Source organism: Poeciliopsis prolifica, unplaced genomic scaffold (assembly GCF_027474105.1).
Source record: "Poeciliopsis prolifica strain line A6 unplaced genomic scaffold, Auburn_PproV2 SCAFFOLD056, whole genome shotgun sequence".
Classification (NCBI taxonomy): domain Eukaryota; kingdom Metazoa; phylum Chordata; class Actinopteri; order Cyprinodontiformes; family Poeciliidae; genus Poeciliopsis; species Poeciliopsis prolifica.
This window is the reverse complement of record NW_026562431.1, coordinates 1,542,388-1,556,740: the sequence shown is the minus strand read 5'-3', so window position 1 is coordinate 1,556,740 and position 14,353 is coordinate 1,542,388. Positions and strand designations below refer to the sequence as shown.

At 40.3% G+C, this 14,353-nt stretch overlaps 1 protein-coding gene across 2 annotated transcripts in view; it reads right to left on the bottom strand.

The window, feature by feature from the left end:
- vwa8 (von Willebrand factor A domain containing 8) overlaps nt 1-14,353 on the bottom strand; it is a 64,119-nt gene that overhangs the window by 36,802 nt on the left and 12,964 nt on the right. For both annotated transcript variants that reach the window (XM_055059885.1, XM_055059886.1), the window contains exons 13-24: nt 11,953-12,113; nt 11,722-11,835; nt 9,670-9,865; nt 9,506-9,583; nt 9,301-9,416; nt 8,430-8,530; nt 7,583-7,689; nt 5,815-5,886; nt 3,289-3,365; nt 1,411-1,486; nt 1,151-1,286; nt 810-929 (exon numbers count right to left, since the gene is read on the bottom strand). In XM_055059885.1, the coding sequence (XP_054915860.1) occupies nt 810-929; nt 1,151-1,286; nt 1,411-1,486; nt 3,289-3,365; nt 5,815-5,886; nt 7,583-7,689; nt 8,430-8,530; nt 9,301-9,416; nt 9,506-9,583; nt 9,670-9,865; nt 11,722-11,835; nt 11,953-12,113 (1,354 nt within the window). The remainder of the gene's footprint in view (nt 1-809; nt 930-1,150; nt 1,287-1,410; nt 1,487-3,288; nt 3,366-5,814; nt 5,887-7,582; nt 7,690-8,429; nt 8,531-9,300; nt 9,417-9,505; nt 9,584-9,669; nt 9,866-11,721; nt 11,836-11,952; nt 12,114-14,353) is intronic.

Sequence of the window (14,353 nt, the reverse complement as noted above, 5' to 3'; positions counted from 1 at the left end):
GGATTTCTCTGTTCGTTTGCAGCATTTTACATTGGAAGACAGTAGGGCTGAAACAATTAATAGGTTATTGGATTAATCGTCAACTAATTTAGTCATTGATTAATCATTAACTGGAGTACACAGTCAAAAAGAGGCTGTTTATTGAAAAAAAAAACATATGCATAGTAGAAAATGAGGCCAAACTGTACTGATTATATATACACATTGTAAATTTAAGGTTGAAAAACACCTTTGTCTTTTACCCAAAACTCCTCAAGTGGCATTTTTCTTGCATTCACCTGGTTAAAATTGACTGAAGGAATATTATTTTATGGCATTTTAAGCAATAAAACATTTTTTTATTTATTAAGGGAATTGAAATATTTATTTGGCCCTTAAAAATATTTATAAAAGGCTTAAGTGAGTAAATGAAAACACCGTAGGACTTGTCAATTTTTCCAATTAATCATCAGAATAATGGCTATTTTAATCGATGATGAAAATAATTGTTATTTGCCGCCTTATTAAACATTCAATAAGGCACTGAAATAACAAATTCTGATTGCTCAGCCTTTCCTGCGGTTCCAGTCAAGTTCTAGTTATTTATTTCAACTTTATTTGTACATCACATATCAGCTTCAAGCCACTTCAAAGTGCTTTACATCATAAAAACATTGTACAGTCACCAATTGTGACTGTGACCCTGTAATTTTATTTTTGTTTTTATGCGTCTCTTGGTAAAATATATTGAAGTTACACACAATCTTTCTACTAATCAGGTGACATCAAAAGGCTAATTGGTTACCTAACCCGTGATGTCGTTTGCATACCTAACGCTCCAAAAAAGTCGTTGCCGAGGAACGGGAAGCCAGGCCTGTTAGCCAGGACCAGCATCCTGAAGTCTGGGTGCATCACTATGACGTTTGCCCTCCTGTTGGCTTCACATGGCTCTACAAAGGAAAAAAGTGAACGAGTTGGATGATCAAAAACAGCAGAGAATTACAAAAATACATTAGGAATAATTGTATCATTGCTAGCTTAAAAATACATAAAAATATATAAACACAAAACTCAGGACTTCTCTCTCGAGCACCATAAGATTCCCACTTTTGGTGCTTCTTTTTGAACTTTCAGTTCTGGCCTTTTTGTCGGCCAACACCTCCGAACCTACCTGAGACGATCCGGCGGCCGTCAGCCAGGATCATCTCTCCACTCTCCACCAGAGTTTTCAGGATGCAGGTGACGTTAGTGGGAGCTTTGTCGGCCTCGTCGATCACAAGGACGTGGCCGTGCTTCACTGCTTTCACCTGAAAACAAGGCTAACACCTGACTGACTGTTCGCTAACCCTCTCTGGTCAACAAAAAAACAATGCTAATCCATGCTTGGGAATAGAAAAATGATTTCTGAGTTAACGTGTCTCTCAAACTGACCAGGGGAGAGTCCTCGTATGTGATGATACCGTCCCGCACAGAGGGCTGCAGTGTTAGAGTCTGGACGGTTGTGTCCCTGAAGGAGGAAATGAACAGCTTCAGGTATGACACTGAACAACAAGAGGCAGATGGACTGCCAGGGTTTCCCTGCAGTGCATGATAAGCCTGACGGGTCACCAGGCTTTACTTGCGCCTCCACTATTTTCTACACCATTAGCCGTAGAATGGATTTATAAATTGCACAAACAAACCAATTCACATGATTTTAATTGCGTTTCTTATTTCATGGAAACACTGCGATAGATAAATATATTTTTTCTACATCGGAGAAATGTTGAGAAAGTTTTGCGCACATCTGTGATGGAAAAGCAGCTTTTGTCACAAGATAGAAAGGGCAAAAACCACCAAATGAAAAGCAATCATCAGAGGTTTAGTAATCCCGTTTTAGGAATGTTTCAGGAATCATCTGAAGAACAGACGGGGGCTATTAAGATGCAGCAAAAGCAAGTCAGTGATATTTTTAGGCATTCCTGACTAAAAAGGGAATGAGAATCAACACTCGAGGCTCCAATAAATCCTAATAGCACAGCAAAGAAGCATCACTTCCTGTTTAGAAGACGCAGAATGTTGACCTAGCATCGCCTGACCATGAACATTGACTTCCACCGGCCACATAAACACTTTAAAAGCCAGTGATTCACCAGTGCCTAGCGTCATCCCTCCCACCGTTACACCTCTGAAACCGCTCCGTCTTGCTCTGTGACCCAGGCTGTCCCAGTTTCTTTCCCAGCAGGGAGCCTCTCTCCTGCTTTTCTGAGCCACATCTCTGTAGACTTTCAGTCACCAGCTCCCCAAAGCCTCACACACACAGCTTCTCCTGCCTCTGTCCTGCTCTAATATTAGCTGCTGCTACAGCAGCTAACCAGGACACGGTTATATTCAGCTCCACTTTGACTTTCACAAGACTTTAACCAAGTACACATGTAGGAGCGGAAACTGTGTGTGCATGTGGATGTGTGGTCGGCGGACGTTGCTTTGCCGCTGCGGAATCTCTCGTGATTTTGATCTATTTTGGAATTTTTTTCCAAAAGAATTTTTGCTCATCGAAATGTAAAAAATGATGTTGTTACTTCCAATAGATCAAACACCAAAGATGATTTTCTACGGGAGTGGCGAAAAACAAAGCACACCCACTTTCAGCTGAAGGTTTTTTGCATATTTTAATGCAACAAAGACTTTGAGCTTTCAGCCTCTGTCTATTGGAAAGTTTGACAGATTTTTGGAGATCTCCAAGTCAACGTAATGGTTCCACAATCTCTGGTGTACACATGCTGTTATATTCATTCCAGCCTTGGTAATTGCTACTATATCAGAACTGTCAACACTAACACATGAATGGATGTGACTAGTCTAAAACGTTTAATGCCTTACTATTAACATACTACAGGTTAATCGCAATATCTATTTTGAATGTCATACGTCCCCCACCAACCTCAAAAATGAATCTGGACCCGCTGATTGACAGAACTACAAAATATAACTAATTAATGACTGCTCATGACAGCAAAGCGAGAAAAAACACATTAAGAGGAATTTTCGTATACAATATTTTCCCAAAAATGATTCAAATAAATGCATATCAACTCAACTAAATCAAACAAATTTAACCTGAGTTACAGGGTTTTTTATTGTTTCAACCTGTATTATCTGAATGTTCATATAACTTAAATCCAGCAAGCTTTATGATAGATATAGGAATCATATGATACACAGAAAGAGGACGAAGGTGATAAATAAGTTTCTTTTGCAGCTTTAGATAGCAAAGGGAACCCAAGTTGAAGCATGTTTCCAGGGGAAGCCTTTTTGGGTGACCCTCACCTGTGGAGCTGGAGGTACTCTCTGGGTCTGTTAAGAAGGTGCAGGAACCGATCTACAATCTTGTTCTTACCGACACCCTAGACAGGAAGGCAGACACAGAAATCAGAATGATGTAAAGAAATTCAAACAACATGAGCTCACGCTGGTTCCAGGCGCTATGGACACACAGTGAACCACAGCAAGCCTCATGGATGGATGTCAACATGATACTGATACTGGACAGCAGTGTTTCTCATACTGGTCACCAAGTAGTGATGGCACAGTTACTTTGAAAAAGTAACTTTAATGAGATTGCTGATTACTCCTTGAAAAAGTAACTTATTTAGATCACAGATTACTTGATTTGGAAAGAAACTAAGTTAGATTGCAAGATACTTTATTAGTTACTATCAGCTGCTGTTGACAATAACTCTCTGACGCCTTAATATAAAATTGCATTGAGTTTTACAAATATTTATGTAATTGCAAGTGAACTTATATAAAGAAGTGATGTTTTATGATGGTAACATCAAAAATATATCTCCACTTATACTGCCATATAGGACATTTTAAAAACATGTCTTAAACCTGAACTTTTTTTTTTTAATTTCTCAAAATCTTTCAAAACAAATGAATGAAAAGTGTGCGCTGGGCATTTAGGGTCGTCATTCTGCTTTAGGAAGAACGTCTGCCCCAAATTGGAGTGTTCAGCTGCATCCATTAGGGGTTCTTCCTCCAACTTATTTATATTTCCAATAAAACAAATCAAGACTGTACCAAACCTGTGCTAAGTAAAACATGATGGCTAATTTAGAGGATAAAGTCATGTATGACCTTGTCCTGTTTTCATGTATCATGTGACAAACAGAACAACCAGGCCTGGTCTGCAGCCTCATGGTTTGTTCTGCTCTGACAACAGCATAAACAGGCCGTAATCTTTCTTTACGTGGGCCATGGCTGTGGAGGAACTTTTTAGGAGATCCGCCATCAGTGTGCTGACAGCAGACTGTTCCGGGGAGAGCCTGTGGTGTCCCCCTGGTTTTGACAGTGCTTTGCTTTGACAGGGGGAACTCCCGCCGGCTTCCCGCGGAGGCTCCGGGACCTCTGGGCCGGTCCGTCACCGATCCGGTGAGTCGCTTTGACAGCTCTTAGCGTCTCAGCGTCGCCCCACTGCGTGTTCGTGCGCTGTGGGTTGCAAATGGATTCTCCCGCTCTCACGCACGGAGCTCCTCTGGGGGAAGGATATCACACCACGGTCACTTCTCTCTAACTCTGCCCACTAGAGCTGTGGGGGACACTCTGGGACCTGGAAGCAGTGGTACATGTGTCCTTCTACCAGCAGTGCATGTTTGAGGGTGACTACAGCCTGTTTCATAACTCTTCCCTCCACGGTCAAGAAGAGCTGACGCGTGTCCTGTATTACGGTCCAAACATAAACAGCTAACCCTGCTGATATGGCTGAGAATTACATAGCGTCATATTTATTATTTTCCCCAATTCCACTTTTTCAGTTTTGATTTTTCAGAATTTTTTTTTTCTCATTTTAGTCACATTTATTAACCAAAACAGTCCACAATAAAGGTGTGAATTAATAAATATGATTAACTCGATCATATTTCAATTGAGGTCAATATTTTCTGTTATTCTGTATCACAAATGAAAGAAACTACTGTTTGTTGTAAATTGGTTTCATATTTTTCCCCAAAATATTTCCACTCATTTCACCTTTTTTCTGTTTTTATTCTTCCAAATTTATTCATTTTTTTCATTTCTCCATATTTTTCAATCAAAAAATACGTAATTATAATGTGAATGAAAAATATATAACAAATCAACAACTAGAGGTCGACATGTCCACGAACCCGTCTGTTAGTTTCTATGAAATCGATTTGATTTTTTTCCAATTTCCGTTTTATTTTTCATTTTCTGAATTCCAGTTTTTCCATTGTATCCATTTATTTACCCAAAATGTACATAATTATGGTGTGAATAAAAAAATGTCTACATTTTCCAAATTATGCTGCATCTTTTTTAATAAATTTCACTTTTTCCCCCCATTTTATTTTTCTAAACTCCAATTTCTTTCACATTTTAACCACTTGTTAACCCAAAAACGTTGTTTTGTTGATCCATTTGCTCATTATGGAGCAAATAAAAAAAGAATGAACCAATCAATAGCCAAAAGACATTGGCTCTTATTCTGTATCACAAATGAAACAAATGGCTGTGAACATTCCTTTGACAAGATGTTTCCCCCTTCATTTTACTGAAGATCTCAAACACTGTGAGCAAATCTAAGAGTCATGTTTCACACTTAAAAGAAAATCCCCCTTTTAAAAATGCTTTAGAAATACACATGAAACAAAAAAACACTGTAAGAAGTGACAGTTTCTGCACAATTCCACAACAATAAGGACTTTTTTTCCATCTGTCACAGGAATCAATGACCGTTTGTGTTTTTTGTATTGCTGTGATTTCTGAAACTGCAGCCTTGTTCCTAAAAACATCGGTGTGCATGACAACATGACGCTGGGGTGTTTTACCCACCTGGTTCCCCACCAACAGGAGGTGTTCCCCTAAGAGAAAGTCTTTCAACATGTCCTCCATCACCATCATGTGCTGCAAAGACAAACACAACATGTGAGACGGGGCTCAGGACGGACCGCGCCTGTGTGTCTTCTTCTTCTTCTTCTTCTCATAAATATGTTTCTAACTCTGAAAGCTAGGTCACTGCAAAAGTAGGGCACCCTCTCTCCTCTCATCCTTTCTTGTGCTTTTTCACCCTCCAATACAGAGAAAAGGGGCTGGGCGAAGAGCAGGGCATGAATCTGGGTCGCTCGGCTCGGCTCGAGTTTTATTTCTTGTGCTGGCCTGTTTCTGGGGGTCCTGGGGTCTGGTCGCGCTGGGCAATGCCGCCCAACGCCGAACACGAAGTAAACAAAAACCAAAATATATGCAAATGGATAGATCAAACTCTGGTAAACTCTTCAGGTTTTGGCTTCTAGGGGCTGATATGTGTGGTGGTTTAAGCGGCTCATCTTTGGTGACAACATGATCAGACCTGAACATGAACCTTAACAGAGATCATAAAACGATTGGGAATACCTCCTCACCGCTATCATTGCCAGTTACGACGTATAAGCTCCATCGTAAATAGAAAAAAAGGAATCCATGTGTGCCAAAAACCTTCGGCTTAACAAATGTTTTTTAATTTATCTACAATTTGTTTTAGATAAATGTTTTTATTTAAACATTTGTCTAAATGTTTAGCTAAAGCTCAGGACATGTTCTAGAAAAACTTTGGACATTTCTGAGTTTGAAAAGTTGAAAATGTTCTAGAAAAATCTATATGATTAATCAAAGAGAGTTTTCAGATAAAATTTGGGAACTTCAGAGTCTAAAGTTTCAACTTATCCCTGGAACATTTCTGGGATTAATGTCAATTTTTTTTCTCTAGAGCTTGCTGGGACATTAGTCATAGAATCCTAGAAACATTCTTCAGGCGATGGAAGGATGACTTTGTGATCATCTTGTTCACTTGACTCTGAAGGTTCAAGTCAGGGTTCATCACTACATCCAAACTTCAGACCTGATCACTAGATTTAATCGGTAATAACTGAATCTGTTCACTGACTCTTGATCATTCTTCTTCAGGTCCAAAGATAATAACTTCAGTTTTTATAGCAACAATGCTCTGCAGCTCAACTGTTTCGGCACTGTTTGACTAATAGGGCTAGAATTGAGATGGGTTTAGACAATAATGCAGAACTAAATAACTTTAGCCAAGAATGTCAAAATTTGCACAAAAACAAGAAGATAGAACCCTAGTAAACCTATTAAGCCAGTTTATCAGCAAAAATTAGTTGATTTGGAGGTTAGTTACATTTTAAATTCTACAACAATAACCCCAAAAAATTCTTTATCTCTTACTACTCTATGCAGACTCTCTGTCCACATCCATAAAAAGACACTTAGCTCAGCATGCTGGATGCTTGAAGAGGTTCCAACTGATGGCAATCTGGACAAATTTCTCACAAATTCAGCTAATAATAATCTGATCACTCTTAAAGCATCGAACTGTAACCCCCAGACTATCAGCTGACACCTAAAATATAAAAGACGTAAGACTAGACGATGATGCCATGGCAACAGAACCTCATCCTGATCCAGTCTACAAAATCTACCTAATCATATGATATATGATTATATGATTAAAGATATGAAAAGTGCCACAAAAAATTCAGTTAATGTTCAACAAATTGTGGGGTTTTTTAATGGTGAATGGACAAAGCGACGTTGCTGTCTTATGGATTACCTGAGGGTTATCATAGAAGAGAACGTCTGGAACCTTCATCTTATGGTCGGGGTTGTAGACAGGAGCGGACACTTTGCCGATGGTCAACACGCCATCCTGGACCACACCTGGAGAGTAGCCATGATGGATACAGCCGGCAAAATAAGTGTTGTACATGGCGATATTTTTTTTTCCTGTTAATATCATTCTAATATTTCAATTGTCTAAATTGAAATGAAAGATGTCTAAGAAAATTAGTGCACACTTCAGGTTATAACTATAAAGAGTTTTTTTTGGTGAAAACAACTTTAAGTTGTGGTTACAGTGGGTTGAAATGCGAACAAGTCCAAGGAGTTTGAATTCTGCGTCCTTGTGGAGCAGATGGAAAAAAAGTGAATGAAAACTTGATTTGAACTCCAATATGTCAAAGAATACATGTGGAAGACAATAACCAATGCTAGGGGAACCTAAAACTCTAGTTTGTCCTCAACTGACCTTAAACTTTGTGATTTTATAAGAGCAAAATAATACTGTGCTCTTTTTCTGTGAATGGGTCTGTAATGCAAGCTTATTTGTTTTAAAAGGTGAAAAATAAAAAACCTAATAGAACAGATGGGGTTTTTTTTAGTTCAACTGACTTAGTAGTTTGAACAGCAATGATCTAAATGTTGTACCTTGTACTTTGAGAGCACCACCTTCTGTGAAGCTTACACTAGTTTGTATTGTTTCATGTTCAGTGACAGGCACACTGAAGGTGTGTGGTGACCTTCATGTGGATTTTGGTCAAAGTGGGCAGAAAACTGCAATTGATGCACCGCTAGCTAAAAATGATAGTCTTTGAGATTCGGTAGCAGTAGGTGGGACTCACAGCTGTGGTCTCGGGTTTGTCCAGTAGGATCTGCAGCGTCCTGTATGGAGCAGTTGCTGAGGGTCTTCTCCAGAGAGGCCCGGGCCAGGCTGGGCAGGAACCTAAATACACATTTAGAAACATTACACGACGAAGCAAAAATACATAAAATATCATGTTCATTCAAACTAAAACATGACTAAACACACATGAACAATTTGCCTAATGGATCCTGGCACCAACAAGAGAATAAAAGTGGAATATATTTTCTTTTATGGGCTTTTATTCTGAGACTTTTTTCTTCATATTCTTTGGCCTTTTATTTATACAAGAGAAATCTCAATCAGAAAATAAATTCTCATTTTCAAAAAACACTTGTTCCAACATTACATAAAATTATGAAAGGAAAAAAGGAAAGGAAGGCTAGAATGAAGGAACAAAATAAGTAAGTAAGAAGAGAGGATGGAAGGAAGAAGGAAAGGAAAGAATTAAGTAAGAAGAAGAGAAGGAAAAGGAGAGAAAAGAAGACAAACTTGTTGGGACTTTAGGACTTGTTTCTGTAACTGAAGCTCATGTTTGTCTCTAAAGTGATGAGAAATGTGGGCCTTATACCATTATCATAATTTGAAGAAATGAAGCTTCCAAATAATCTCAACAAATGATCTTTATTAAACAAGGAAGTGGCTGACAAAGCTGTTTCACTTTCTTTTTTAAAAGCAGAAAGTTTCTTCCGATGCGTCATCAATTAGCCTACAGTTTTTTAGGTGCCGTGTGTGTGTGTGTGTGTGTGTGTGTGTGTGTGTGTGTGTGTGTGTGTGTGTGTGGTGTGTGTGTGGGTGTGTGTGTGTGTGCGTGTGTGTGTGTGCGTGTGTGTGTGTCTCTGTAGGCTCACCTGGAGAGACAAGCCTTGCTGACAGCGTGAGAGATGCTCTCATCAGGGTACTGGGAGAGGCGGCGGCAGACCCGCAGCAGCTGTCTGGTGGACAGGGACGAGGCTAGAGACTGCGCCTGCGGAGACACACCCTACAGGTTACCATGACGACACGGAGGGGTAGAGGCTTGGTGGGGACACCGATAATGGACGGCGATGGACTGACAGTGGGGTCGTTGGTCTGACGGAGGCTGTGTGTGAGATGCAGGAGCCGCTCCGCTGCTTCCTCTGGAACATCGGGGACCTGAGGACGGAGACAGACAGACTGAAGAGAAAAAACCCAAAACAGACAGACGGAAAGAAAATAAAGTTTTAGTGTGTGGGACTCACCAGTCCCCGTATGAGGCCCATCTCCTCTGCTTTAGCCAGAGGGGAGACGGAGTGGTAGAGAAACATGGTGAGCAGCTCTGGGCCGAGCCACTGGTGCTGGCCCCGGCTGCTGCTGGTGGAGCTGCTGCTGGCCCCCACTACGGGAGGCTCTGCCAAGGCCAGCACCCGGAACGACGGGTGGATGGGAAAAATGGACCTGAAAACACACACACACACTGAGTAACAGTTGCACACGAGCAGCAGAGGACACTGTCCAACATCTGTTCAGCCATGTCCAAGCTGAGGAAGTGGGAGGGAGGGTCACCACTCTAAACGAGTGAGTGTGTGTGGGTGTGTGTCTCATCCAATTTACGTCTGAACTGAAAGGACAACTTGTGACAGCTGGCTATGAGCTCCTCTGATTTACGAAGACAGCAAAGTCCATTTCCATCAAACCAGAGACGCCGGATATATTTACTCTGCAGCCACCGCAGGCCGAGGCGCCCGCTGACCATCGCCCTCATCGCTGGCTGTAGGAAGTGGAGACGGCAGTCTTTAAGTGCCTGACCATTCGAATCCGATTTTTAGCGTCACGATTCAAACCAGAAATCAATTTTTCTAAAGATTCTGTTTCCATTATGTGACTGACAAAAGGAACAAAGGCAGTGTAAACAAATAGAACATTTATTTAAATCAATTCTGTATCAAAGTCCATCAGCTTATATCTAACAAAAAAAGGAGCTTTTTGCAAGTTTCGACAAGAAAAGCTTAAGATTTTATGAAACTCTTTTTAATAGCACCATAAATGAAATTTAAGACATAAACCTATAAATATGTATTTCAATCAAGCATCACAAAAATCCCATAGTTCCTGGTTTAAATATATTATCTAGCTCGCTAGCAAGGGTATATTAGAAACTAGTTAGCAGTAGCCTCAGCTACCTTGAGTCACAAGAAAGCCACTCAAACATTTGCCTGACAGAAAATCCTGTCAAAAAAAAATAAAAAATCTGAGATTAAACAGACCTGCCACAACAAAATGTAAGACCTGTGATTTACGTATTTAAGACCAAATTACTTTTTTGTGTATTTAGGACATTTTAATGCTTTAATTTTATATGTGAGAATGTAAGTATTTTTAAGGATGTGTGAAAAAATTGATTATTTGCTTGTTGCTGCAATGTATACAGCTGAAACTGGAAGTTTACAAACACCATATAAAAAACACATCCACCTTTTTCTCACTGTCTGAAATCATACAGTGGTTAACTTGTGTGCATTCTACCTCTTGTTTTAGTTAGAATGCGCACATTTATTTCTATTTGCTAAAAAGAGATTTATTGGAGAATTAAACATTCATGCCTTCCAAATCAGAAGTTCATTCACTTACTGATTTGTTTGCTACGCTATTCATTTAGATAAACTGAGAGCTCAAGGCCAAATTATGTGACCAGGTGTTGTGAATGTGTGGACATTGCAAAAGCTAAAAATGGAACTTTCATGGACATCAAGTAAAATCAAACTGGTTACACACACACACACACGGGCGCGCAAACACACACATATGTAACACACAGTGCAGTCTGCACCACAGGAGGAGAGGAAATGGAAGTGTATTAAACTAAGCCAGACACCACAAACCTCCTTCCTGCTGCCTAGCTGGTTTTTTAGGAACAGAACACACACAAGGTGAATGTGAGGACATTTCATCAGGCAAAAAAAAGGGAACATTACACGTAAACAATAACTTAAAAAACCAAACATATCAAAACCACATTATCTAAAAATGTAAAATAGTTATTTTTTAATCAGCAGGTGGAGTTTTAGGCAGATTAAGCCTTTAAATAAGCAAACATTTAGTCAGAATGATCTCCTGTTTTCTGTGTTCCTTCACACTCTGTTTTTGCTCTGAACTTTGTAGATTCACATAATTTCTGGGACTAACAGACGATGCAGGTCGAACAGGAACGGTATTTTTAGACATTTGTTGCCATTGAATTTCTAAAATGCTGATAAAAACCCAGTGGATCCACCTTCTCTGCTGCTAGCCTGTCTGTTTGAGTCCGTGCACACCTTTCTTGCAGCTGCTGGTCGCTAAACTGCAGCTGGTCCTTCAGCGCTTGGTACCTGTCCCGCCGCAGCAGCCTGGTCCCATCGTACAGGTCCAGCTCCCTGTCATGGAGCAACCTGCCAGACAAAATGCTGCAGAGTGAGCTGAGACGCCCACCGTGTTTCACACAAATGTCCTGGACACTCTTCGCACCAGACTCCTCGAGGATGATGGTGAAATAAACGAAGGAATACCTGGAGAGCACGGCGAGAGTTCCCAGGTTGACCCGGTGTATGCCATCCAGAATAAGTAGCTTGCCCTCCATGGCGGCGGTTACCAGTGGAGACGGCCGCCACGCTGTGTCTCCGTTAGGGAGGGTGTACCTCTGCTGTAGGAGGTCTCTTGCAGTCATGTCCTGGAAGGAAAACGACAAGCAGCAGAGGTCAGATGAGTTGAGTAAAGGTGACTAGGGAAGGGGGGGAAAATGGAGAAAAAGCGTAAAAAAGTAGCAAAAACTCAGAGGATGTTGTGTCTTCCTCAAAGTCATGTCTGACTGCAACATATTCTTTACAAACTGAAAGATGAGAACTAGACAGACTGATTTTTATTAGTGCTGCCACCTGATTACAAAATTTGATCAGATTAATCACTTTAGTGCTGTTATTAATCACGACTAATGCCGACTGATCAATATGTCTAACATTGGAAGCTTTAAATCTTGAAATCTGTACACAGTTGTGGTTCTTCCAGGAATGATGACCTGGGCAAGCCCCTCCTTCTGCCGCACTCCAACCAATTAAAATACAAAAAATGTATGTTTTTTTTTTTCTTCGTCCCGCAGAAAGCAGATAATGTTGTCTCTTTGTACTCCACAGCCACTTAAGGAAACTCATTACACTTCACATGCATTAAAGTAGTAGAGCACCTGTTAAGGAGACAACAGACAGAGAAGATTTTTGTTTTTCCTAGTTCTTGGGTGTCCCCTGACGAGGCGGCAGCCGCCTGTTCTCGTCAAGCCGAATCACCGTCGTAATTCGTGCAAGTAAAATTTTGAGCTTGTACATGAAGAAAGATGTTCACACAGTTTGATCAGTAGATTATATATAAACAAAAAATCTGAAAAATAACCATCGTTCTTTTCCATCTGAAGGGCGTTAAAGTGAAGCAGAAAACTAATGTCAGCCCTGTGGTTGTTTTTTTATGCTGTTGCAAAGGTAGAAATATATATCAATAAATTTCAGATATTAGATAATGATATTGGTCCAGCTTTCCATATCATACCATAATTTATTCTGCAGAAGGTTTGTTGTTTATCTTTATGACGTACATTCCCCGACTTGAAAAGTGATACACACAATGGACTGCTGAGCTAAGTGACAATTTAATTCATGTAGCCATGCATAACGTCTAAACTTGACTCTTTCAGCAGAAAGTCAGTAACATCCAGATTCTGGTTTTAACAATATAGAATTTGATAAAAGAGACAGTTTGAAAAAAGAAAAGCAAACCAACAATCCCACCATTTGAATGAGAGCAGAAACCTGAGGGTCTTTTCTCATCAACTCTATTAACTCTGTCCCCACATGATCTGACCCGGCTGCTAAACAGGATATCTCTGCTTTACAGATAACACCTAATGGCACTTTTTCTATTAGGGCGGGCTCTGCTGAGCAACCCTGTCATATTTAATATCATGCTAACATGTCACAGCAGAGTTTAAGGGTAGAAGTGGGAAGACAAGCAGAGTTGGGTCATTTGTTCCAGGCAGTGACTGCTTAGCTGTGAAAGCGTCTCCTTAGAGAGAGACTGACCGTTCTGTTGCACCGAATCAGATACCGACCCGTCCTGGAACTGCGATCAAAGCTGAGGCTCCAGGGTCACGTAAATCATCAAAGCCGTTATTTATACAGGGAGATTTTTTTTAATGTAGACACAAAGTCCAGTAATCCCTGAATTACCAGAAAATGTTTAGAAAGCACTGCTCTCAGTCCCATTCAACTCTTATGGATGTTTTAACACCTGATAGTGCGATAGACTCGGTTTGATTTTTCAGCTGGTGCAGTTCGTTTTCACACTGCACTGTGTCACATGAACCAAACCCTTTGAAAAAATAGTTCCTTCCCTGGCCTGTGGTGGCGCTGCATTAAGGACCAGTGAAGGAAACAACATAAAAACTTCTGAAACAAACATGAGGCTTGACATTTAAAGGGACAGTACTTTGTATCTTCCGAGAGCGCTTTAATAGCACAATCAAGTAATTGTTTTTCTTAATTTCTACAAATATTTTGAATATATCAAATATGACTAAAACAAAATTTGAGTTTGCAATATATAGACTTGAAATTGAGCCTCTGTCTCTTTAAGAAGCCCTTGTTCTTTCTAAAACTCTGCCTTCAGGAAGTCATCACAAGATTTCTCAGATAAACCGTTAAACGTTTTTAGGAGCATTGGATTGAGAAGAAGTTCTTATGATGAGTCCAGCAGGTGCACAGTTCCAGCAGGTGTATGATAACTGTTGCTACCGCTAGTCTGGAGGAGCTGAGTGGGAGCCAGAACTTGGTGGGACCCTTGCATGACCAACGAGAGAGATTAACGGATTTATGAAACATGCATGAAAGAATCAAATCAACATTCCAGATATAGTTTTGATGATGG